At 39.5% G+C, this 27,665-nt stretch overlaps 2 protein-coding genes across 3 annotated transcripts; both read left to right on the forward strand.

Annotated features, from left to right (window-relative positions):
- The first annotated feature begins 3,018 nt into the window (after window positions 1-3,018).
- Window positions 3,019-11,878, forward strand: kcnmb2 (potassium large conductance calcium-activated channel, subfamily M, beta member 2). The gene is made up of 6 exons (XM_061044167.1): window positions 3,019-3,244; window positions 6,599-6,698; window positions 7,112-7,234; window positions 8,068-8,238; window positions 8,458-8,653; window positions 10,293-11,878. Exons 3-6 carry the CDS (start codon window positions 7,176-7,178, stop codon window positions 10,575-10,577), a joined length of 711 nt encoding a protein of 236 aa, XP_060900150.1. The 5' UTR covers window positions 3,019-3,244; window positions 6,599-6,698; window positions 7,112-7,175; the 3' UTR covers window positions 10,578-11,878.
- A 1,016-nt stretch (window positions 11,879-12,894) lies between these two features.
- LOC132978836 (phosphatidylinositol 4,5-bisphosphate 3-kinase catalytic subunit alpha isoform) lies at window positions 12,895-27,594 on the forward strand. Of its 2 annotated transcripts, XR_009673995.1 has the most exons (22): window positions 12,895-13,188; window positions 13,999-14,414; window positions 14,635-14,844; window positions 14,950-15,200; window positions 15,521-15,766; window positions 16,447-16,532; window positions 16,619-16,724; window positions 17,930-18,082; window positions 18,584-18,718; window positions 18,817-18,941; window positions 19,045-19,126; window positions 19,334-19,498; window positions 19,658-19,761; window positions 19,895-20,066; window positions 21,959-22,065; window positions 22,343-22,464; window positions 23,057-23,135; window positions 23,319-23,489; window positions 24,060-24,177; window positions 24,273-24,424; window positions 24,814-25,153; window positions 26,555-27,594. XR_009673995.1 is itself a non-coding variant. In XM_061044164.1 (21 exons), the coding sequence occupies exons 2-21, from the start codon at window positions 14,063-14,065 to the stop codon at window positions 25,082-25,084; spliced, it is 3,207 nt and encodes a 1,068-aa protein (XP_060900147.1). In that variant the 5' UTR covers window positions 12,895-13,188; window positions 13,999-14,062; the 3' UTR covers window positions 25,085-27,594. The 2 variants fall into 2 exon arrangements, 1 of the variants encoding a protein (XP_060900147.1); XM_061044164.1 differs by having other exon boundaries at window positions 24,814-27,594.
- Window positions 27,595-27,665: the final 71 nt, after the last annotated feature.

Consider the following 27,665-nt stretch of genomic DNA (forward strand, 5'->3'; position numbering starts at 1 on the left):
AAAGAAACCTTCCTGTCTAATTTATTGTTCTACACATATACGCCAATATGGAGGTGTGCTGGGTGAAATTATGCAATAACAGGTTTCAGTTTCATTGCTGTTTGTCTCTTTAGGTCAATTAGGGGTTATTTCCCACACTCTGCCTCTTGCTTCTTTCCTAAAGCGAGGAGAAACAGAAATCTTTTCTCCGTCACTCCCACTTTGTGTGAGGGTGTTTTGGCTGCCAGTGAACAAATGTGAGGCAAATTTCTCCTCTTGAATGCCAAGCTTTACGCAATATATGATTCACTCTATACGTGCAAATATTGTGAATTGACTCAAATCCTATACTCTTCTTTTTATACTATCCATGCACGTATACTTCACATTAATAGATTAATAGATATAAAAATGAATAGCTGCTGACTTATATTTGAGAAAATGTCTAAATCATACATTCTGTTCATGTCTGCATCGTACAGCTGCCTCCATGAAATACGATTAGCTGTGTTTCCCTCCATAAATGTGAGACTACAAAGAATACAGCAGTAGCATATCTGTGTGTGGGGGCGGGGAGCTAATCTGTAGGACAATAACACAAGGTTGCTAGGGATGTGAGGACAGCCGCAACACTGCACTGATATATGCTGGACCTGTTGGCATTGTGTAATTGCTTGGATACTGCTGCTTAAGTTGCAGAGAGCTTTATTAAGTGCCTTAGCCACAGCAGTACTGTGATGTATTTAAAGAAGAGGCAGACATGAACATCACATTTGTGGCTACACATAAAGAGGAATCTTTTTATTACCATAACTTTTTAGAAGAGAGAATGTCAAACCATGAATAAAAAAATGACATCTTTTATTTTACTGTAAACTCTAAAAAATAAGTAATACCCATTATGTAACCCTGTATTTTAGGTGTAAATGCACATAATGTGAAACTAACAATCAGATCATTTTTTTATCTGCACCTCAAGAACTATATATGGTTTTAAAGATAACAGAATTCTCCCAAACATTTAAGATGAAAAAAACCTTCAGATTGGGGTCAAAAGTAATTTTTATTTTAGCTGCAGGAATAACAAATGCTACATGTAAAGAGAGAAAATATCATCTTGACCTGACTGCTGTTAAACATCACAGCACTACAGAGCATATCACATGCATCATTAAGCCTATGAAATATGTCTGCAAGAAGATGAAAGACAAAAAAAGCGGAAAATGGAGCAAGAGAAGGGACTGCAGCTCATCTCCACTGCCCGCTCAGCAAGAGTTATTTTTAGATCCTGAGAAACAAAGAAGCAGAATCGCCTTTCATCCCCCCTGTAACTGTTATTTCACCTCTAAATGTGGGACTTGAAATCAGTCTGCACCTCTTTATGGCCATGTTATGTTTAGGCCTAACCTCAAATAAATACCTCTCCATCTGCATGTCATTATCTTTTTCCCAGCTATAAGCCGACTTGTGATCATGTTTTTTCCTGCTCTCCTGTATGCCCAATGAGAGTGTAATTAAAGAAGGAAGCATCTGAACAATGAGCCAGGAAAGAGTTCTTCATGTAAGTTGTCTTGTGATTATTCTGTCCTCATTGGACATCACTGGACTGAGGTTGGAGGAGGCAGCGAATGGAAAGTGATGAGCAGAACAATGCAGCAATAAGAGACAGACTTTATGGTCAAATATATCAATCACGTTGAATAAAGACTGCTGCAAAATGGCTAATTCTGCAAGACACTGCAAGAAAAGATCCAATTCCTAAGAGTTTTTAGTTCTTACCTTCTGGAAATTCAGGGTCCCCTAGAGCAGACTGAAATGCTGGGATTATGTGTCCATATAGATTATCACCAGCTGGTAATGTGGGATGTTAGCCCTTAGGGTTGTGCAATATGTTAATGCTATCATAAGTTGTTGATTTTCATGTGCAAGTTGGTACATATTAGCAATATATGTTTCATGTGTCCCTATACGGACATTCAATATCTCATATGATCATGTCATAAAATCACACAGTGTCCTGTAAATCATGGCCTGTATTAACACACTGCCATAGTCTATAGATCAGAATTCTGAAAAATAAAAAAAATCTTTGGAATTTTATTTTGAAGGACAGTTGTATTCTACATCTTTGATTGAGCTCACTTTTTATCCATGAAGTGACACCTTTCACAATATAAAAAGAAACCACAGCAGGAAGTTTCCAAAGATACTAAACTTACTAAACTGTATGTGATAATACTTCACTCCCTTTACTGTAACTAAATATAGATATGCCACATGCTACATTTAAGAAATATCTATACAGGAGAATTTTCAGAATGCGAAGCAGAATATTCTTCTTATCATTTTAATCTAGTGTTCTTACCTTTGATTCTACTGTGGAGTTAGTAATATGAAATATGGTATGGTATGGTATGGTATGGTATGGTATGGTATGGTATGGTATGGTATGGTATGGTATGGTATGGTATATCTTATCCTATTGTATCTCATCTTATTATATTGTATTGCATAAAATAATTCTTATTGTTAAATATGATATAAAAACTAGAAAAAAGTATCTTCCAACAATATAAATAAATTCTTCTGTACACATTTGTAGAAAGTAAAAAATATTACTTCATGCTCCGAATGGTAAATGTCACATCAGTTATATTTCCCATTTAATTCAATGGCTTAATTGCCAGTTTAGATACATGTAGACCAGTTTAAAAAAAAACCTGCATAAGAAAAATACAAATAATTTTCAGGTTTTCCGTTTGAACTGTTGTAATTAACCAGTAAGTGGGAACCTCCTCTATCTTTCTACAGTTTCTAAGGTTACAGAGACACCTTGTGGCAAGAGGAGGCATAGTTAACTCACACTGTCTTCAGCGGCGGCCTTCAAGCAGCCTTTAAACATACAGTACATTTGTAACATGGAAAAGGAGGGCTGGGGGGTTGAAATAACTGCTCCTGAATTCCTGGACATGCAGCAGTGCCTGCTACTAACATAGCGCCGGGCCCCCAGAGGAGCCTGTCACACACGGTTATTTGGAGGCACAGTGGAAATTCATTGTGCTGGACTAACCCATTTTAAGCATGACGACATTGTACAGGGAACTCATATTACTAACACAGGTATGACAGGCATTCTGTTCAGTTGGGGTTTGGGGTTTAAATAAGAGGTGACCAGCTGCTTTCTCTGGGAGCCCAGGCCATGCTGGAGGGCTGCTGACAGTTGTAGCCCAAAGTCTGGATTATCATAACAACACCGCTACAAGAGGTAAGATCCCACACATCCTTCTTATTGCCTCTGTTATTTCAACTCAGATCACACTAGTCTCACACAGAAGCCGGGGGCTTATTGTAATTTAGAAGTGCAAAGACAAGAGATTATGACAGGCACCAACGAGGTAACACTGAGACAGCAGGCCATGTGCTTCAAGAGGATGCAGCCCATGATTGAGGGTCAACAAACAGCACATAGCTGGGATACAAAAGAATTATTTAACTAATGCATGTGAAGTTTATCGAATTACAATGGGTATCTTGATTTACATTATCAAGCAGCTTTGGAAATTCATCTGTTTACAGCCCCTTTTTTATCAACTGCCTTGACGAGTTTTAATTGTATAATGAATTGCCCCCTGGGGACAAATAAAGATTTTTGAATTGAATTGAAAAAGTAAACAACCACAAAAGACTCATAATTAAATTCTAAATGGATGACTGGGTTTTGACATTGTGCCCACAACATTGACTGTATGTACAGTATGCTTGAGACATGCCTTTTATAAAGGCTTTTACTTTCACAGTGCAGTTGCTGTTGTGTGCACACCTCAGGTGAGTGTTAACTGCTCTGTTGTACGTCTGTGCGGGGCTGTGAAGTGGCATGTGACTCTTTAAAGGCACCAAACACTATGGAGCACCTGACAGGGAGGCAATAATCACTGGAAGGACAAGGCAAAAAATACATGCTGAGACATTCTTCATTAAAGAGCGTGTTGATAACAGGCCCAGGCTTTGAAGTCCTTTGACGCAGCTAAGCACACAAGGTGAGAAAACACCTGCTAATGCAACATTTTCAGAATCGAAGTAACTCCCTCAGACCTCCAGTCTCTATGACGAACACGCAGTATGGCCTCAATGGAATTCAAAAGGTTATTACAAATACTCTTTAGGAACATGAATGGATTGTGTGACAATGGGCCCCTTGACGCCCTCTCTCTCTCTCACTCACACACACACACACACACACACACACACGCACACACACACACACACACACACACACACACACACACACACTGAAGCTGGAGGACACACAAAAAGACACAAAGCTAATTAAAATAACAAGCCTGTTTTGCATCTCATTTTGAATTTTTTGTTTTTGTTGTTACTCTGTTGTTTTATGTCCTTTATGTCTATTATCTATTCTCTTTGTATTCAACATTTCCATGAAATATTTGAGCATTTCTTTTGGTTTGCTTTGTGTGGCTTTGTAGTCATTCTTTGGGTGTGTTGCATTACTTGATGCTTTTTACTGTTTTGGTTATGTGTCTTGCGTTCTTTGTGAAGTTATGCATCTCTTACTTTTAGTTGCTTTTTTCCATGTCATTGTGTTTCTTATTGTGTCCATTTAACATCTCTGTAGCTTTTGTGTCATCTGTAATCATCTTGCCTCCATTTACAGTGTATCACTTTAATATCTCTGTTTAGTTCTCTATAGTTAAGTCATATTCCACATGTCATTTAATTCTTTTTAATCACTCTTTCAGTCACATTTTGAGTCTTACAACTGACAAAGAAGCAGCTGGAAGAAAATATAAACCAAGGACGCACCCATAGAGAATATACAGTCAGGTCGGCCGGCTCTATCTGCCTTCAGATATGTAGTTCATTAAACTGTTACAGTAATAGGAAAATGTGAACAATACGTTTCTGCTGGAGTAGAGCTTTAGCGCACCTCCACACGTGCATGTACACACCTACAAAGTCTGTCTCCCTCCAGTGCTTCACGATGTGACACTGCAGACTCAGTACCTTTTTTAAATAAGCAGAAAAAAAGGACACAAATGTATCTAAAGTTAAATTATTAAGTACCATAAGGGATTGTCATTGAGGATTTCTTCTTACACTGTAGCTTTACTTTGGATAGAGTTTGAAAAAAATACTGAAGCAAGATTTCACATTTTTAGGGGTCTAGTTCTAGAAAAGTACAGAAACACTGACTGTAACAATTTGGAAGGTAGGGAATATTATATCGTTCATATTTGATTTACATTTTTAGTTTACTTCCCTAATTTGAAGGTAACACTGAAGGCCCTGCAAAGTCAGACTTAACAGCATGATCCTCCGTCCCTTCACCTGCCCTTGTAAGTCCAGCCTACATGCAGCATGAGGCCCAGCAGTATAGAATACACTGCTCTCAAAACCCTTCAAACTCCTGACTATAAAGAAATAAGTATAAGGCTGTCTTTCTGAAAGTCTGAGCATCCACATTTAGCTGAAATCAATACACTTATGTGTGGAACTTTAGGCACTCGAGGATCAATGGTCAGTGTGCTTTTAGGGGAGAGAAAAGTTGTAAAGACAGAGCATTAAATTCATGTAAGTGTCCCTCGTTGTTGCATGCAGAAATGTGTGAAGTGCTTTGAGAGGAGAATAGCTATGATAACATTTTTGGTTTCCTGCTGATTTTGTTGTCACTCTGGGGGCGTCTCTCAGCAGAGTTTCCCCTTAGCAGCTGGGAATGTGATACAATGAGGAAATTACTCATCCGAGAGGAACTTATTTTCCGTTTCTGTTCCTTGCTCTTTGGCAAGGTTGACATGTGTCATAATACAAAAACAGCCTGCTTATTGTGCTTACATTTGGTCCATCAACATAAGAAATGTTCCCTTACCATTGTTCTTTCAGGATAGTAATTCCAAACCACAACGACATTGTGATATTGGTGGGAAACACTGGTTGTTGGCATTGTGTGAACTTTAACATTACACTAGTTTCTAGCACATCACCAATGTTGTTTATCATTGTCAAATTTTTGATAATTACTTTAAAAAAGTGGAATTTTTGGGGCTCATTGTTTGTTGGATCACAACAGCGCATATAATTGACGTGTTGACTGACAAAATCAGCGATACCAGATTTAAGGCTGTATTAGAGGCCTTTACAGATACTGGTATCCATGATGGATGATGATGCTTAGAGAGATCAAATCTGATTCATTAAGTGCTAGTTATTTTGCATCTGAAAAGGAGTAAAAGAAAAACATGATTTAATAATTGATCATCACATGATTGAATGGTATTTCTTATAGGATTCAGACTCATGATGGATTACACTTTCGATTTTTACATTACTGCTTTATAGGAGCAAATGACCCCTCATAACTAAATATGTGCCCATGTAAATACATCTGTTCAAAACTGTATTTTAAAATAAATGTCAGGCAATCATCAGAGTGGGTTTGCATCGACCCTCAGCTCCCGGCTCACCCCTGGGTAACCCCAGAACAAATAACTCAAAACGTCTCACTTGCCTCATTCATTTGCATCTGAATCAAAGCTAATGATATTTATGGGGCCAGAGCTGCATGTGTAGCATTGAATGTTGTGTTTTCTGCTAACTGTAGGACTTGGAAGAGAGCGAAGAGGAGGTACATGCAAGGTGTTGTTGTCCTGAGAGGAGCCAATGACTTTGTGTTGACAGCACAAGTGTTGAGGAAATAGCAGGTAGGTTTTTCACATCAGCATTCACACCTTTCATCCGTGGCTATCTGTCATCTTGTTGACCCTTTGTACAGTTTCTTTGTGTTCAAAATGAGATGTTTACCTGGTAGAGTGAGTCCACTATATCAGGGCTGCTTCCTGTCCCAACACTGCAGAATACTCTGGAAATCACAAGCTGCTGTTTCAGGGAGATTGGGAGAGATATTTAATCAATGGTTGTTATAAAGGAAGTTTTTTTTATTTTATTTTTTTATGTGTAGAGTTTGACTGCAAATATGCACCAAAGGTACAGTAAGATTTGTCATTTGCAAATCTGTGAAAAGGTAACTTGGGATTCTCTAAATGTTTATGGTCTTGGTGGTAAAAGTGTGTGCTGGTGTAAAACAGCAAAACATAAAACGGGCTATAATTCACAGGTCTTTTCAGCAATCCTTCCGCCCTGCGTCAGCGAGGAAAGGAGGACGCGGGTCATCGGGAAAGATGTTCTTTGTGGCAGGAGCCAAAAACACAGGCAGATCGGGTGGAGGAGGTGAAAGGAGGTAACAGGGTCATTCTGAGTCAGGCTTTATAAAAATCTGATCAGTCAGCTCTTAAAGTGTCCTGGGATAACTTTTCTTTTGATTCAACGCTTTTTATTGATTGGATGATGGGAAGATAAGACACAATGGGCCTTTAAGAACAGACATGAAAAGGGTCCCCAGAATCTTTCAGACTGAAAAAAAAAACTAGAAACAAGACTTTTATGTGTCTAGTTTTATCTTTGCATTTTCTATTTGATCGATTTGTTCTTGTTACGGGCCCTTAAAGTTGTGTGTGTGTGTTGGGGGGGGGGGGGGGGATTACTTTGTAAATGTTTTGTATGTCTTTGAAATTGTTTTGCATCCCCTTTTAATGTCCTTTGTGATTGTTTTGTACGTCTGTGTCCATTTTGTGTTGCTTAGGTACTTTTTGTTTCAAATCTGTTCGACTTGTTTTGTTACTTTGTAGCTCTTTGTGCATCTGAAGTTTTTTGCGTCCCTTACCTCTTTGTCTTTTGTCTTTTTACGTCTGTGTTCATTTTGGGTGAGTGTTTTCTGTTTCACATCACCTGTCGTTGTTTGTGTCTCTCTTGTTTTATGTTTAGTGATCATTTTTATTCTTTTGTCAGTTGAACATTTCTTTAAAGTTGTTTCACATCTCTATGTTTTTTCTTTCTCTGTAGTTGTTGTTTGGTGATGCATTTCTTGTCGCTCCGTGTTGCCATTTTTATGACTCAAACTGCAGTGTTGGTGAGGGGGAGCCTTTAAGCTGTCACTGCACTTTGAGTTCTTATTTATGTGTACAGTAGCTTTTCAAAATAAAATATTGACTGTCTCTCATTTGCATCATTTAGGTCGATCTATCAGAAATTCCGTAATGTGGATTTATTGGATAAAAAGAAAACAGTGACAGCTCTGAAGCCAGGTGAAGATCGGGCAATCTTCCTCGGACTGGGAATGATTCTCTCTTCAGTCATGATGTATTTTGTCCTCGGGATTACAATATTACGCTCCTATGCAGACAGGTACAGACTTCCCTATAACAGAGTAAACTGATATATCTGTCTCACACGTTTTATTCATCAGATGTGCACGTTGGAAAACTGCTTCTGTGCTCCCTCAATGTGAAAATTGCAAAATACTAAACATTATGACATGACATTCCAGCCGAGTTGATTTCACACCTCTGAAATGTTTGCTGCTTTTCTGCATTCAATTCAATCTTCACTTGAATGTCATCACAGTGTGTGGACAGAAGAGGGTGTGTGTGTTGTAGTCAACTCCACGGTCACAGCGGACATGAACTGTTCCTACAACTGTGGGTCAGACTGCTGGAGGGTCTCCAAATACCCGTGTCTGCAGGTCTTCGTGAGTGTCAACAACACGAGCCGCGTCAGCCGCTTATCTCACAACGAGGAGATGCAGGACATCAGCTCTGAAGTGAGTGCCAGAGGGAAAACACTGAGAATTACTGAACCGTTTCAAATGTTGACAACAGCTATCAGATGTTGGCCTGATTATAGATTTACACTGCAAACAATTCAGGAAATGAGAGCGGATAGGACTTTGAATTTGTCCTGTTAAAGATGAGGGTTTAAACATAACGGGTGAAGAGTACGATGACATAGAAGACACAAAAGGGCAAGATTACTTATTGTGGAAACAAACCACACACCTGACCTTACAATGCTTTCACCAAACTATGATACAATATTATTGCAATTTTTAATATTGACTATATGCTGAGAATTGTGACATCATATACTGCAATTTTCATCTCTTTTGAACTGCAAATTGTCGCCCTAGAGAAAAATGTAAACATTCTGCATTTATTACACTGTGACTTAATGAAAATACTAGAAACCATTTGTAGTATAGAGTCATTTCCCATGCTGTCATATACTATCATCCATCCTAATCTTAAACAATCAGTTACATGGTTTCATTATTATCGTTTTTATTGATTAGAATTGAATCTTTGTTGTTTTTTATCTTTGTCATTTATTGAGTGATTACTCTTTTCATTACTCTGACTCTGGAGCTGCTGTGACAAGCAAATAATCTTATCCTAAAGCTAACAGTCATATTTTAACATCAGTCCTACCTAAAAAGATACAATACTACGCCTGTTTATCTTATTTTTGTAATAGCAAAATGAGATCTACAGCTCTACATCTTCAATGTCCAGAAGTAAGACTTTGACGCTGTAGAGCAACCTCTTCAGCAACTTAAAGAAATATACAGTTAAGAATAACATTGGCCTAGCGGTTAGATTGCACCCAATGTACAGAGGCTATATAAGTGGGCGGCCTGGGTTCAAGTCCAGTCTGTGGCCTCTTTCCTGCATGTCCTTCACCACTCACTCTCCCTGGTTTCCAACTCTATCCTCTGTCCTATCAAATATATCATATTCCCAGGGACAGGGGCTGCAAATCTAGTAACCTGTATGTGTGGCATCTACTTTGTATTTTACATATGAAACAATGTTCACTGCATGTGTCCCTGTTAAATAAACAGATAATAATAAAAATAAATATATAAATAAAGGCAAAAAGCCCAACATTTTAAAAATAAATAATATCCAATTTTGTTTCCACTTATTTCATAGGAATCCCTGCTAACCTGTTTCTTGTACAAACATTTTATAATACGTTTTTAACATTACCCTTTTGTATCATTGATTCACTTTATATCATAAAACTTTGAAACTGTGTGAGATAAGATGAGATAAACATTCTGCACTCCCCAATGTAGAAAACTCTTTTTTTTTTTTGCAGCTCAAGAGTCAGGAAGCAAAGGAAAGAGAAATCAAGTAATACTTTAGAGAAAGAACGTGCCTACAGAAAAAAATGTATTACAAGTTAATTGTAAACACAAATGTGTGTAGCATTTGAGTTGCATTATGATCTAAATTAGAACATCGCAGTCTATTTTTGGTAGTCCTGTTTGCACAAAATAGTAGTATCAATTATAACATTATTGCCTGATAAGATATTGTCATAGTGTGCTGTATCCATTTTCCAGACTCTTGAATGAATGACCCCTAAATGACCTCTGTGACCTTGGCCTGTCCTTGCAGTGTTTCTACGTGCCGAGGTGTCAAAAGGACAGCGCTGCCATGCACGTCATTATCATGAACATCTCAGAGCGCCTGAAGGTGCACCAGCAGGTCCCGTGTTTCTACGACCCCAGTGAGCAGCAGGACACCGTCCTCCTCACACGGCTGTACGATCACAGTGTTGTCTTCCACTCGCTGCTGTGGCCCTCCTGCATGCTGATGGGAGGGGCCCTCATCATCATCATGGTGAAGCTCACTCAGTACCTCTCCAGGCTATGTGAAGAGATAGGAAAGATAAAGAGGTGAAATACGTACAGCAGCTTTGAAAGAAGAGAATTTGGTGATGGGCATACATCACGAGAGGGATGTTTGGAGTAAAATGAGCTCACCGTGACCTCTTGCAAACTTTCCTCTTCAGTTGAGACATTATGATCAGCTGATGTTCACTCAGGATCAAGGATTTGACTGATTTGTAATATTAAACTGAATGTTTGGAAACTGGCACACATAACATGCAGTTATACAGGGAAAACTATGACTGGATGGTGTCACAACTGTAACCATTGTTACAAATGTTAAACAAAACCATGCTCATATGGATCAAGGAAAATATTGCTACCTGTTTTAATTGATGCATCCCATTTTGAGAACCTTTCAAACCTATTTGACTGTTTTTGAAGCAATAACTTTTCCTTTTTGATATCCACTATCTCAGTGACCAAATAATGTGCTAGGATCTCCTAATAAAATGTCTTCCATAATCTAACATGAGGTACTCAGAACCTGGCATGACTGATTGATTGATCGATCCATTAAGATGCTCACAAAAAAGGATCTCATTCTAACACGATGAACACATGCAGACCTAGTATTCAACTAGTGTGCACCTTCCTTAAAAAATCGAATTTGTGAACAGGTTATAAAACAATGTATGCCTGGAATAAAAAACAACAACACATGCAAGGCTTTTAAAGCAAAGTTGAAGTAAAAAGGACTTATGGTTCTAAAATCTCAAATTCACTATTGACTATTCACTGGACTTAGTTTGTCTGGACTTGCTCTCCTCTTGCTTGCGCTCGTGTACCTCATATCTAGATGTATGTACTGTGCTGTACCTTGTGCCTTAACATTGCGTACACTATGTGTGTATGTACTGTATAGTGTGTATGCATATATATATGTACATGTATATGCATTTATATGGTGCATATGTGTGCATGGGTGTACACAGCTCTACCTCTACCTTTACATGTATGTTATTGCAGAGGTTTTCCTTTCTTTCTTTCTTTTTTTTTTTCTTCAGATTTTTTCAGATTGTGTAATATTGGCTGGATGGTGGGTGGCTAGGCTTGGGGGAGCATTAAGTGTGAGTGATTGTGAGTGTGTGTGTGTTTGTGGTGTGGGTGTCTCTGTGTTTAAATGTTTGGTATTATGTTTTGGATTTAACTGTTATTTAGATTTTTTATTATGATGATTATATTTATGTTTTGTAAGGACCCCCTCGAAAATGAGATGATGCATCTCAAGGGGCTATCCTATAAATTAGAAAAAATACACTATTCATCCCCACAATGAATGTATAAAACTCAAGGATATCTTGTGAATAAAAAAAATTAAGATGTGATTCTGTCATTGTCATTGTACTGACTTCACAAAATGTTTTTTTTGTCACACTGTGAACTTGTAGCTAAAAGACTTGCTTGAGATCGCACACTCCTGCTGCATTTTCTTCTTTTTATTATTGTTTGCCTACAATTAAGAAAGAAATGGGTTTAAAAAGTTTCAATCTTCTTCCATGCCTACATCAGGGGTGGGCAACTGGCGGCCCGGGGGCCACATGCGGCCCTCGTCAACCCTCAATGTGGCCCTCAGGTCAATTTTTACACATCAAAACATGAAGAAAACGTGACAAAATCTGCCATGAAACCATGAAAACCAGAAATATGTCCATAATAATATTTGATCACTGGTATATGTTGAGTTAAATTTGAGACATAATCAACTGTAATCGTTTTTGTATCCTACAATTTGGCCCTCTGGCAGTGATAATTAAATGAATGTGGCCCTTGCTGTGACCAAAGTTGCCCATCCCTGGCCTACATGAACACTCCTAATCAGCTGTGGTTCATGGCAGCTCTGATATTTGGAGAATATACCTGTCCTATACGTGACTGTTTGCACAAGGATGGGTGTGCAGATGTTTCTCTGCAATGACTTGTCCCACTAAACTCAGTTGAAACGGTGTATTGTAGTTTTATTAAATAACCAGTGGGGAAATTATAACATTCCTGTTGGATGCAATAAAACACTAAGTGTAGTAGAAGTTATGAATAGTGGCTCAGGAATAAGTTTTCTCTAAGGGTCCTTCCATCTACACACATGCTGCAGAAAGCTGTGGGCTCTGCATGTGACTGACTGTCCGTAGCAACAAAACAAAAACTCTGACAGTTCTCCTCGTGTTTTTCGGTGGTTTTTCGGTGAATAAGGTTGTTTCCCCTAAATCCCCCACTCTCATCTCATGACAAGCTGCTCCCCACCAGCTAACTCACTCACTGTGTGGGAGGGCGGTCCATCCATGATGATGAGCCTGCTAGCAGCCTTCGAGCAGGCTAGCTGTGTGGAGCTAGCGTGCTACCAAAGTGTGCAGTTTATTTTCGGGGCAGCACGATGAAGAACATCATGAAGTATTATCTACGCATTCCGCTACATCTCATTGACAACCTCATTGGGAGATAGGGGCGTCTTTACGTCAGTGAAGCGGGTCTGCATGACCCTACAGGATCTTTGTTTGGATGGATAGCGCCGCTGCTTGAGACTCTCCGAGCGGGCACGGAGGGGACTTCCTCAGATAGCCGCTGCTAATGGTTGTGCTGATTAGCTCCACGGCTAACCGGGTGGCTTTAGCTGTCTGACACAGGTAGCTTTACATTTGTTTTTGTGTGTTGGTGTAGACTGTTAGCCGGAACTAATGCCACGTTTATCATGCAACAAACTGCAGGACGTCACCCTCTTATTGTAGTATTCACATTGTGCTTGTGTATCAGTCGATATTTTTATAAAATAAATGACATTGGTTTGCTTAGTGAACTTGACTAGCTTGATAAGCTAGCTAGCTAAGGAACAAACACCTTACGTTAACACACAAAACAACAAAAGAGGAAACTGACCGAGGATAAGAGAACAACAGCTGACTCTCAATGACTAATGTGTTTGTTTTTGTTCTGTGCTAACGTGATTATTAAAGTCCTTTAAATCGATATAACTGGACGTTTATAAGTTCATTTCTGTAAGAGTTATTTTAATATCGTGTCTTTTATTATTAAAGACGTTTCTGTTAGATGTTATTGTATCTGTGGTTAAGTTAAAACCGGTTCAATAGATAAACAATAAAGTGACAACTTTGTTAACTCCAGTCTATATCGTTAAAGATATCATTGTTGTCATGAATGTGTTGCTGTCACCTTTCTTTTAAAATGAAGTTGACCTCACATTATGTTCATGTATGGTAGATGTTATCTGAAAACTATACACTGTAGAGTTATAGGTGTTCCAGTGTGATGTACTCAATTTAATCATATATTTTAATTTAACAATTCATTTGCATAGGAAGCATTTCTATATGATGTCACTATGCAATTCTCATCCATGAATATTTACCACAAGCGTTTTGCATTATTGTGCACAGGTCAGTGATTCTTATATAATCCTGTTTCCTTCTTCCTCACAGTTGGTTGACATCGCTCATCTGATAATTAGCAGGCTCTGAAAAGAGCGGATTTGCAGGCACGACCATGCCTCCCAGGCCCTCCTCAGGAGAACTATGGGGGATGCACTTGATGCCCCCTAGCATCCTAGTGGACTGCCTTCTGCCAAATGGCATGATTCTCACGTTGGAGTGCCTCCGGGAGGCCACACTGATCACAGTCAAGCATGAGCTTTTCAAAGAGGCCAGGAAGTACCCTCTATACCATCTGCTGCAGGAGGAGAGCTCCTACATCTTTGTCAGTGTCACACAAGAGGCAGAGCGAGAGGAGTTTTATGATGAGACCAGGAGGTTGTGCGATCTCAGGCTCTTTCAGGCTTTTCTTAAAGTAATCGAGCCAGTAGGCAACAGAGAAGAGAAGATCCTCAACAGAGAGATAGGTATTTGTCTTGGATTATTTTGCAGTTACAAACCTACTGTCAGTTATGATAATGTACTGTAGCAAGTGTTGGCCTTTCCAATTACATTTCCCACAAAGAGGAGAGTTAACCTGTTGTTTATATTGCCTTGTGTGTTGCGCTGTAGTATGCAGAGGCTGTCGTGAAATGCACAAAAACAACATCATAACACTTTTAATCTAGTGCTTGTTATCACTTTCAGGTTTTGCGATTGGAATGCCCATTTGTGAGTTTGATTTGGTGAAAGACCCAGAAGTGCAGGACTTCAGAAGGAACATTTTAAATGTATGTAAAGAGGCTGTGGACCTCCGAGACAGTAACGGACCCCACAGTAGAGCTTTGTACGTGTATCCTCCCAATGTAGAATCCTCTGTTGAACTTCCCCGGCACATCTATAACAAGCTGGACAAAGGTAAGAGATTGGACACTGAGCAGCTAGTTCACTGTTATAATGTCCTCAATATACAATCCAACATTTTTTTTTTTAATTTAAATTTTTTTATTATCTTTCCCTCAGGTCAAATCATAGTGGTCATATGGGTTATTGTGTCACCCAGCAATGACAAGCAGAAGTACACCCTGAAGATCAACCACGACTATGTACCGGAGCAGGTGATAGCCGAAGCCATTCGTAAAAAGACGCGCAGCATGCTGCTCTCCCAGGAGCAGCTAAAGATGTGTGTGCAGGAGTATCAGGGAAAGTACATCCTCAAAGTATGCGGCTGTGACGAGTACTTACTGGAGAAATACCCTCTGAGTCAGTACAAGGTAATCTAATTTAATCTCAGGTCTGCTGCATCGGATGCTATTGTGCTTAGAGGAGAAGAGATTCACTTCACATCAAATTATCATCCAACACAGATTTGCTTGGCATTCATTACAAAGAATTACATTTATTACAAAATGCGCCGCCTGTAAAATGATGCTGATTCAATCGACTGAATGCATCACTCAAGCACTCAAGTTTCAGTTACCGCTGTGCTGTTATTTTTAAATCTAATTTGTTACATGTTGTAAATGTTTTGAATTATGTGCTTCAAAATGTCAGGCATTACAAATACCCCTAAATGTCACTTTGTCCTCAACAGTATGTGCGCAGCTGTATCATGCTGGGACGGATGCCCAACTTGATGCTAATGGCCAAAGACAGCCTGTATTCCCAGCTGCCGATGGACAACTTCACCATGCCGTCTTATGCAAGGCGAATATCCACAGCAACGCCCTACATGAACGGCGAAACAGCCACAAAGTCTTTGTGGACTATCAACGGAACACTGAGGATCAGGATACTGTGCGCTACTTACGTCAATGTCAACATCAGAGATATTGACAAGGTGCACATTCAGTACAAATGAGTGGACTTATCCTGTGCTTTGTTGTAGTTGTACGAAAATAAATTCTGACTGTGATCACACTCCAAAAACGTAGAGGTACAAGGCTGATGGTGCACAATAGGACTCTGCAGTACAATGCATTGTCATCTTTGTCATCAATGTACTTATATGCACAAGCCTTTGAATTCAGCTTGCCTTTCATACTTGATCTATGCGTTCACATCATTTGGCCAGTCAGATGAAACCACAGTTACCCATCAGCTAACCTCAGATGAATTGATGTCAATTAGCTGGCTATTGCAGGGTTGGATTACTTGATGGCTCAGGAGGGAGACAAGATCGAGGACACTATGAGTGATGAATAACTTGTGGTGGGAAAAAAACACTTCTGCAACGTGGAATTACTTTTGTTAACTAAGTTCAGAAACAGTTACTGTCAAAAACATGTTGATCATCAACAATTCATTGGGATTGTGAAGTAATACCTAATATGCACACCTCAACGATTTTTATTTCGTCATCACAATAATCTACAATGATGGTGTGCACTGGAGAATTTCCTCATTCCATGTAGGATAAGTTCATGTTGTCTGTCACATCGTGCAGTCCGAAATGCAATAATAGATTGATTTAAAATGTGATTAAGTACAATATTTGTTGTTTTTGGGGTTTTTATGTAGATCTACGTCAGGACTGGGATATACCACGGTGGAGAGCAGTTGTGTGACAACGTCAACACCCAGCGCGTGCCCTGCTCTAATCCAAGGTAGTCTCGCATACTTTGGGAATTCCCTCGACTTTGGGACGGTTAATGCGATTGGTTTTAAATGATACTTTCTCTGTTTGCTCCAGGTGGAACGAGTGGCTGAACTACGACATGTACATTCCAGACATCCCACGAGCCGCCCGGCTCTGCCTCTCCATCTGCTCGGTGAAAGGAAGGAAGGGAGCTAAAGAGGTTAGCGGTGTAACGCTAGAAAGTTACATTAAAGTTAATGAAACTGTACAACGACATGAGAAATGGTTCAAGTGAACAAACACACAGACAGACATCCACAGCAACAAACATGGAATTTAAGAGACAGTGTATGTATACAAAGTATTCCCAGCAGATCATGATATTGCACAGTAAAAAAGTAGCTTGCCATAAGTAAAAAAAAAAAAAAAAAAATCATTTTGCAAAGGCAGAAATGAAAATATTGCACAGACAGAACCTTTAATTCTTGGTTAATTTGGCCAAATATTGTGACTTTGGTGATAACAAATGCATTCAGTACCACAGTAAATACTTCTTGAGTCACAAGTTTAGCAGAAATATATCATAACAACAAGTGCTGTGTCTGTTTACAGTTCAGGAAACAAAGTAGCGTTGTTTGAATAAAGAAGGCTATCAAATTTAGATGATGGAAACGGGACAAATAATTGACCCTCATCTACCATGCCCTGAGATATTACTATCTGATATAGTGGTGCTCATTGTGCAAGCAGATTTCTACACAACAGAAAGCTAGCGTGAAAAGAAATGGATATGTGGCCTAGGAGTTGGAGATGTGCAGCCTCCAGCAACTCATTGTGGCTGCTCCCTCTTGTTTCATTAATCCTTACAATAGAAAAGTAGCATAAATGACGATGTCTGGTTTTGTAGACACATTTTTCATAAACTGTCACTGTCAGCATTAACCTTAGCGACGCACACATTGCTTTCCTTTGCCTGCTTCACTATAATAGCCACAAGTTGAACACTTATTGTGAAGCAGACAAAAAAGAAAATGCTGTTTTTTGTTACTCTGGTTTACACAAGTCATCATTTTTCCTGAATCCGTTGTGTGAACGTGAAGGCGGACTCCACCACTAACAATTGCAATTACTGTATAGAGCTGTGATTGCAAAATGGAAAAACATTGCATGGTTTTTGTGTGAAAAAGTGGGCTTTGATGTCCTGGAAATGTTAGAGAGCACACCGCTAAATATCATTCAAACTCTTTTCAAATGTATTCTAACTTTGTCTGTTATAGAAACGAAAGCATCCACAAGGTCGGTTAATGTAGGCATGGAAAACAAACACCTTCCCTTTGTTCTGCTCTGTACCTGTCTGTTCCGTTGCCCGAGGCTGTTTGCTCTAATGATTTTCACATGCATCATCATCTTGGTATTTTCCTGTAGGAGCACTGTCCCCTCGCCTGGGGCAACATCAACCTGTTTGACTACACCCACACACTGGTTGCAGGGAAGATGGCTCTCAATCTATGGCCTGTTCCACACGGTCTGGAGGACCTGCTCAACCCTATCGGCGTCACAGGATCTAATCCAAACAAGGTGAACAACAAATGTCAACACATAACGCTGACTCACATCTTTTTGTTTACGCTTCGAGAAGTTCCATATATTCATGTGTAAATGTTTTACAGGACAAATGGAAATGTTCATTATCCTTAAAGCGAAGCATAACAATGTACAGTGTATGAAGTACATATTAGAATTAGAAACAATAATATACATAAACCACAATATTTTAAAAAGATAATAATTTGGAAGCAAATGACAAGATCAAAGTAAATGGCACATAATGTCATCTTCTCCTGAAAAGGTTAAGCTTTATCAAATGTAGTTATTGCCTTTTCCTTTGACCTCTAAGCGCCATGAAGCGGTTCTAATCCAGTAGGTGACAACATGTAGAGTTCCAGAGCCACACTTTAAGCTGCCTGGGTTTAATAAATGATCGTCTTATACCTCTTAATAATCACTCAGGCTTCTCTCTTTGATAACAGTAAGCACATGGAATGAAAGTTCCCCTCCCTTTACTTTGTAAACATGCAGGAAACCCCTTGTCTGGAGCTGGAGTTTGATCATTTCAGTTGCCCCGTCAAGTACCCTGATATGACCATCATCGAAGATCATGCTAACTGGAATATCTCCAGAGAGCTTGGCTTTAATTACTGCCACACCGGTTTGGTAAGATATTAAGCATTTCATTAAAATGGGGTTTTGTTTGTTTGGTTGTATTTTATGGTTCAGTTTAATTTCTAACCTGTCTTTTCTCTGTGTCATAGAGTAACAGACTGGCGCGTGACAACCCCCTGACCGACACCGACAATGAGCAGCTACGTCTGGTGTGCAACAGGGACCCGCTTTCTGAAATAACTGAGCAGGAGAAAGACTTTCTATGGAGGCACAGGTAACGTGTAATGTGTAACCATTACATTTACACACACGTAATCCGGTGGCACTGACCCTGTTGTCATAAAGGCTTAAACTATTTTATTCTGTTATTATTTTAGACAAGACTGTGTCAACATGCCAGAGATCCTTCCCAAGATCCTCCTGGCTGTGAAATGGAACTCCCGAGATGAGATCGCACAGGTAATCTCATGTTTCTACTGCTGACACGCCTTTATTTTGAAGGACATCTGGTGTGAAATGGATACGTGCCTTACTTATTCGTTAATGCAAAAGCTCAGCTGATTAAATAACAGATACTGCAGACTTAAACACTGTCTCATGCATTGTTTAAAACTGCAAGAATGTAAAAAACAAAAAGATCTGTAAGTATGTTTCTTTGCATTTCAGATGTATTGCCTTCTGAAGGACTGGCCTGCTATCAAGCCAGAACAAGCCATGGAGTTGCTGGATTGCAACTTCCCTGATCCTATGATCCGAGAGTTTGCCGTAAAGTGCCTTGAGAAATACCTAACTGATGACAAACTCTCACAGTACCTCATTCAACTGGTTCAGGTGGGTTTCACTTTTAACTTACTTTGAATGCAACCCAAGTCAACTGTGTAAACTGTTTTTTATTAGAGCATGAAGGCTTAGGTTTGACTTTTATTCAGTGTTTGTTCTAACGAACATTAAAATGATTTTATGGTACATTTCTTTGTTTTCTGTGCCCAGGTTCTTAAGTATGAGCAGTACCTTGATAACCCACTTGCACGCTTCCTGCTGAAAAAGGCTTTAACCAATCAGAGGATAGGACATTTCTTCTTCTGGCATTTAAAGTGAGTAGATTAAAAAAAGGGCCTCCTTCAGGAGTTTAAAGATTCATTTGTCACTTATCATTCAGGTTCTAGATTATTTTGAATTCAAAAGAGTTCTCCTCATTTTTTTTTTCTCTTGCTATCATGTGTGCAGGTCAGAGATGCACAACAAGACAGTGAGCCAGCGGTTTGGCCTGCTGCTGGAGTCGTACTGCCGGGCCTGTGGCATGTATCTGAAGCACCTGAGCAGACAGGTGGAGGCCATGGAGAAACTCATCAATCTGACCGACCTCCTCAAACAGGAGAAAAAAGATGAGGCACAGAAGGTAATCCGACAGCCAACAGCTGTTAATTGTGATCCGTGAGCAGTTGAATTAAATTTTGACAACATCTGGACCAATCTGGCGACAGATCCCCCAACACTAGTTAAGTAGATAGAGTGATGAAGTTTGGACAGTTGTTTTTTTTTTTTTAGATTGCTTGGAGCTTAATACAAACAGACTAGGATAAGAGACTACAAAACGATGTGATGCAAACTGTTATAGCCATACAATAATAAACAAATAATAGACAAACCTTAAATACAATCTGAAACTTAAATAAAGCAACAAACTCTGGTAGGACCTTGAATACATTTGGCATGGTACATGTATAACCTATATTTTCACAGCTTTGTTTACATCAATATTGTTCATTTTGATTCACTGCTGCTCTGTTAAATCTATTTGGTTGTTTTTGTGTCGAGCAGTTAAGCTGCTGTTTATAAAGATCAGCTCTTTTAGTAGTTGTTCAATAAAAGCCTCCAGGGAAGTGAAAGAGTATCAATAGCAAATGAATGCAGATCAGAGCACAGGGACGCTCCTTGTTTATTCCCTTAAAATAAAGAGGACACTAACTGAAGAATAGACACTTTCATTCAAATGGCCAGCATTTGGGGCGACAGACAGCCCTTGCAGTTGTCATGCACGCCATGTACAGAGACCATAGTCCTCGTTGCAGCAGCCATGGGTTTGAATCCGACCTGAGCACTTTGCTGGACATCACCCCCCCCCCCCCCCCCCCCGACACACACACACACACACACACACACACACATTTCCGGGCTCTCTTCTGCTGTTCTTTCCAATAGAGGCAAAAAAAATATGACTTAAGAAAAGCCAACACAAGAAACAACTGTATACAAATTACCTAAACATGTAGAAGTGGGACACTGTAATGAGGACGACCTAATTCCAGTTTTAGGCCTGAAGAAATGCAAACAATAAGACATAGTTCTTCCAAAATAGCAAAAAGACGAAGCAAAAAGGTTTTGGCACAAAAACAAGATCTGTTTCTTTTTCTTAGTTTACTAACCTGCATGCAGCGCTGGTGCAGAAAAAAAGTGACTGAACACCAGACGGACACATTTGAACATATTAACATAGTTATGAATAACATAATGAGTGTTATTCTACTAAAAACATCCCTCTCAGTTAGCAGTGAAGATCCCCTAGAAGTGTGTGCTTGAGTCTGTGCCTGCAGAGAATTTGCCTGTTGTTATATTTATTTTGCTGTTGCTGCTCACTTGAAGGTGTCAGTCTGACATTGCTGTTTCTGTCTCTCTCTTCTGCTCTCTGTGTGTCTGCAACAGACGATAAAGGTACCTTGTGTGTCCGTATGAGACGCCTCTCTTTACTCACTCTTTAATTCACTCGACCACCACTTAGTCTGTCTCACTGGTGTCACAGCCTTAGGCTTTAAAATCTGAGACTAGATCAGTTTTTTGTACTTTTCATAGTTTCACATTTTCAATTATAGCCTTTTAAACATGTGGTCTCAAAAACTATTGAAATATCATTATTTGTAATGATCCTTCATCTTATTTTTGTAGTATCAGAATTTCTGTAAGAGTTTCCTTGTTGTAAAGTAACATTCAGTTTGTTATATAAACACTGGTTCAGACACAAATAGCTATTAAATAATGGGCCACACTCACCGGTGTTGGTAAATAAGTAAATTCATTGTTTTACCTGCTTACTAGCCAATTGAGATAATTTCTAACTACAACAGTATTTAACCTGTTATTGTTGTATCCATAAAGACATGACCGGTGCCCTGCTACACAACATAAAAGTTATTTAGAGTTAACTCACTGTGCACTGTGTCATCAGTTTGCTAAGAATAAAACATCATTGTGCTCTTGTTTGAATGACTGATGCATTTGTTTCTGACCTTAAAGGTTCAAATGAAGTTTCTGGTGGAGCAGATGAGACGGCCTGATTATATGGACGCCCTGCAGAACTTCACCTCCCCGCTGAATCCAGCTCATCAGCTCGGAAACCTCCGGTACATCATCACTCCTTTTATCTAACCTCTCCACTGAAATGTTTTGACCTCTGCAGTTTGACCTGTTAAAGGCTTAAAGCACTATTGTATTTAACACACATTAATAGTTTTGTTTTGTGTTTGTATGAAGTACAATCAGTCATGGGGTTCACACTGAACTCATTTTATGGTTAACCATGCACATTTGATTAGAAGAGATTAAATAATGAATACATTGTTGGTTTCTGTTTCTACCATTATCTCATCCACTTCAAAAATATCCTAATTTCTGTTTCAGCCTGGAAGAATGCAGGATGATGTCGTCAGCCAAGCGACCGCTGTGGCTTAATTGGGAAAACCCAGATATGATGTCAGAGCTGCTCTTTCAAAACAACGAAATCATCTTCAAAAATGGAGATGGTGAGTTTAGCTTCCCACGTCGATCTCTATTCTTGTGTGTTTCACTGTGTACAAGTACACACAAACACACACACACACACACACACACACACATGCACTAAAAAGTATCTCCAAGCGTGCATCGTAATTCTTTCTAAGCCTTTGGTTCATATGTGCAGCATTTTGCCACAACTTTTTTATTGAGTTTTGAGACATACAGATATATGTTCGACGGGTTCTTCAGTAAAATAAGAGTAATTTTAAATAAATAAAAAAAACGAAGAAAAGGAGACAACTAGAACACAAAACAAACTAAGCTTGGCCGTTTAACGAGTTACAAAAATAAATAAACACAGTATGTATTGAGGTAACATATGTGCAGCATTTTGGAACACAAACACAACCTTATATGCCTTTAATTTAGAAATCAGAACATCTTATTCGAATCACACTTCACAGCAGCGGCTCGGGCATTTTGGTGCACCATCTGTGACCAAAGCGACTCTGACAGCTCTGCTCCATAATGCATGGTGCACTTGATCAAAGTGGAGCTAAGCAGCTAATAATCACCTGACTGTCATCCTCCTCCTCGTCTCTCTCTGTGCCTCTGCAGATCTGAGGCAGGACATGCTGACGCTGCAGATCATTAGGATAATGGAGAACATCTGGCAGAACCAAGGCCTTGATCTCAGGTAGGCTCCTCACTTCCCCATGACAGCGAGAATGCAGGTGCACATTAACTGGCGCTGGGTGCTTTCATGTTCGACCCCCCGTACCTGAATGCAGATTAGTGGAAAACACCTGAAGTCATCCGATGTCACTGCTGTCCCGAGTGTTCCTGCCTCGCTTCATGTTTCCTGTCCCTCCTCTCCCAGGATGTTGCCTTATGGCTGTCTGTCCATCGGAGACTGTGTGGGCTTGATCGAAGTGGTGAGGAACTCTCACACCATCATGCAGATCCAGTGCAAAGGAGGCCTGAAGGGGGCGCTGCAGTTCAACAGCCACACGCTGCATCAGTGGCTCAAGGATAAGAACAAGGGGGAGATGTGAGTGCACACAGAGTTTTTCTAATTTTAAAGGGAGTATTAGTAACTAATAAAGACTTTTATTCAGGTACTCATGAAATCAAAATAGAGGTTTACATTTTTTAATCACACGTCCTGAATTATTTATCTCAAATATAAGCCTGTTTCTGGCTCACGAGTTAAAAAAGTCACTCTGTAGGTTCTGTTAAAAAGTTTCTCACAAAAATATTTGAAAACATTTATGACCCTTCCTACAATGTAATTAGCCTCAAAATAAACTAGCTGGATGTCCCTCCTCCATGAGGATGTTGACCAACACATTTCTCTAAGATTCTTTAAACCAGATGTGAGACCATTGCTGTGTTTGAGTATTAACGTTGATTGGGAATATTGGGCTCGAGATGGCAACAGACTGAAGACTAATTGGCTGCTACGAATGTTACGAATTGGCCTCGACAAGACCCTCCCTTGTCTTCTTTTTTTGCATCCAATCCATAACTATGTGGAATGAAAATGAATCCCTGCCAGCTGCTTCAAAGGGATTCCAAGCATGATATTGAGTTATCTAGTTTTTTTTGTTTGATGTCTCAGGTATGACCAGGCCATCGATCTGTTCACCCGGTCCTGTGCTGGTTACTGTGTAGCCACATTTATCCTGGGCATAGGCGACAGACACAACAGCAACATTATGGTCAAAGACGATGGACAGGTAAGGCTTACATTTATTTAGACGTTATTTGTGCACTAGTTTATTTCCTTACACTAATGAATATTACATTTCTTACTCCTCTGATGTTCCCACAGCTGTTTCACATAGACTTTGGACACTTTCTCGACCACAAGAAGAAAAAGTTTGGGTACAAGAGAGAACGGGTGCCCTTCGTGCTCACGCAGGATTTCCTGATTGTAATTAGCAAAGGAACTCAGGAATGCACTAAAACAAGGGAGTTTGAAAGGTATCTATCTACACAGTAGCTTTTTATCTTGGAAGTAAAAGAACGAAATTAGTTATCACATAAAAATACCAAAGTTAAAAAAAAAAACTTGAGCTTGAACCTTTTTGTGCAGCATTATGACAACTCTCTATACACTATTTCTCTACTCATTCAGTGTAGCACAACTGTTTCTCTATGGTCAAAGTTATGGGTATGTTTTTATATTTGACCAGATTTTAAAACACTGCTGTACAGGACTTGTGTTCTTTTAAACAATGACAATAACGTTCCCATCCTATAAGATTAGCTTTAACTGTTCTCCGTGGCAGATGTATAAAATATCTTGACCTTGTTTTGTCTCCACTTTTCTTCCTTCCTTCCCTTTTTTTTTTGTCATCGTCCTCGCCCAGGTTCCAGGAGATGTGTTACAAAGCCTATCTTGCAATCCGGCAGCACGCCAACCTCTTCATTAACCTCTTCTCCATGATGCTGGGCTCGGGGATGCCCGAGCTGCAGTCGTTCGACGACATCGCTTACATCAGGAAGACCCTGGCCTTGGACAAGACGGAGCAGGAGGCCTTGGACTACTTCATGAAGCAGATGAACGACGCTCACCACGGCGGCTGGACTACAAAGATGGACTGGATCTTCCACACAATCCGGCAGCACGCCATGAACTAAAATGAGGACTGAAACAGAAGAAGAGTCGAGGATTGTTGTGACAGCAGTGAGCTCTGAACAGTGAGCGAGGTATTTCCCCAAACACACTAAGGCCTGGTTAATACTTCAACCAGTGCGTGACTGCGAACGTTACCTGCAAGTGCACCAGAGAAGAAAGGGTCCTCTGAAGGGCCAGTTTTAGGGCCATGATGCCTAAATGCTCCTGCAGGGTTCTGAATTTCTTCTCCCTGCACTTTGAACTTAAAAAAAAAGCAGGGTGGAGATATATTCTATCAGTCTTCATAGGAACTAAACAAAAGTATAATGGACCTCAACAACGTTGGCCTTCTTCATGTTAACTAACTATGGACACATTTTTATTTTCTTATTTTTTAAAAACATATTTCACTACATCTTAAACCATCAGCATTAAGGAAAAAAAAACACCATGAAGTTGTAAACCATTAGCACAGCTTGTTTTTTCTAACTATGAACTGACAGAGAGTAACTGCATTTATTTCCACTACCTATTTCGAACGGATGAAGACGTTGGAGATCCAACCAAATCTTTAAAGCTACTAAAAAAGCAGTCTCAAACACTCTAAGTAGAACATACAGAGGACGTGTTGTAAAACACTTAGCTAGCATTTAACTCTTTTTTTTTTTAAGGACTTCTTTGTAGCCTACAGATGACTTATCCTCCGCTCATAACCCTCCATAGAAAACTGACTTTTGTACAGCAGTATATCCAGAGACTTGTATGAATTCGGTGCATATACTCCTTTTTTAAATATATTTTCTACTGAGCCAAAGTACTAGATGTGTAACCCCACTACTCCGCAGTCTTATTGTTAAAAAAAGTCACTACTATTCCAAGTCTCCTGTGTACTCATAGCACTGATCTCTGCAGTATTTTTGTTTGATTTTGTTTTGTTTATCAGTATTATTCTGTCAGTTTGTGAGGCACCAGTGTGCATCATTCGACCCCCGAGCAGTTTGTACGCAGACGGACTGGAGGAAAACGTTCAGATGGTCAGCTGTGTGAGATGCACAGTATTGTTTTCAGGAGCTGATAAAGGCGAGATACAGATATGCGGTGTTCTTTTAGTGTGCTGTGCTGTTACACTATGCAAGTTGTGATCCTAATATGTACTGTTTACTGCAACAACAAAAAAAAAGGTGATGTCAGAGTGCAAAACAAGAGAGAGGTGCATCCTCCCCCCCAGACATGCTAACACGGAGCAGTGTCAGCAGACTTTACACAGGCAGTACATGGAAGAGAAAATGTTGCACTGTAACAGGATCGTCGTCTTCTTCCCTATGAAAAACACAGCAGTGAGAAACGCCTTTGGTCCCTGCCTTTTGCTTCTTCTTACCAGCTATATGTGGAGCTTCAATCTAAGCCATCTGTAAAAAAAATACTCCTGTCTTCTAGTTCTAGATCAGACGAATATTTTTAAAACGCACTCTTCTCCTTACCTTTGGTTCCAGATCGTGACATCCAGGTAAAGAAAAGCAGCCGAAGTGAATTGTTTTCAACCTTCCCAAGTGTCTTCATCCCCCCTCTTTTCCTATGATTGTCACCCTTATGTGTGGAAGAAAAGTCTCTGCAGGTTTGCTACACTGCACAGACACATGCGTAAGAGGTCAGTAAATGTTCTAGCTTTACCAAATGAAACACAAAAGGGCGGTTTCCTGGACACTCGTATGTCTGAAAGTCCGATTTATGTTTGCTGTACATCTGTGGGGACTTTATTATGCCCAGGAAACTGATCCTACTGAGATGGATGTGCTTCTGTACGGGCTACAGAGCAACGGGCCGGACCCAAACTCAAAATAAAATCCCCTAATACTTTATGGAAGAACTATCTAAATGATGCTATTTCCCTTTGTATTTACATGTTATGTTTGTTTTTTTCTGTTTCTTACACTGCATTATGCATGAGGTCCTCGACTATCTACTTTTTTTTTTTTGACCTGATGTTGTTTACTTGAATTTCATGTATAAATAATGACCTTGTTACTTGTGTGAGGTACAACAGAGTCACAATGAAGTTAACATAGAACTGCTACAAGTGCAAATGCTTTTTTTCCTTGAATAACTACAGAGGTAATATATTTTTGTATTTTTAAATGTAAGCAAACTCACATATGTAACTGCTAACCAAAAAAAAAAAAAAGGAGGAATCATGCATTTCATGCACCATCCTCATAGAGACCCAGTAGACAGCTTCTAGTTGTTGAAACAAAATGAATGAGAAAGCAGCAGAAGCGAATTGTTGAATGAAGGACAAGGACTTGATGCTGTTGTCGAGTTGAGATCTCTTGCCCCGAGTGGAAGTCTGTAAGCACAATAAGGAGGAAAAAGCAAACCTGCATGAAAAGATCCAGAGTCATATGTTAGTTATATTCATCTGTATATATATCATAAAACCTCTTCAAATACTTGTTTTAGTCATCCGCATACGATCCTCATAAGAAACTGTATTCATTCATGTATTGTACTGATGAATAAAAAACATTTCTCCCTATATGAATACATTGTTTATTTACAGGCACTTTGATTACTTACAGTACAGTTATAGCCCAACAGATTCATCGG

This window comes from Labrus mixtus, chromosome 8 (genome assembly GCF_963584025.1).
Source record: "Labrus mixtus chromosome 8, fLabMix1.1, whole genome shotgun sequence".
In the NCBI taxonomy this organism is placed as follows: domain Eukaryota; kingdom Metazoa; phylum Chordata; class Actinopteri; order Labriformes; family Labridae; genus Labrus; species Labrus mixtus.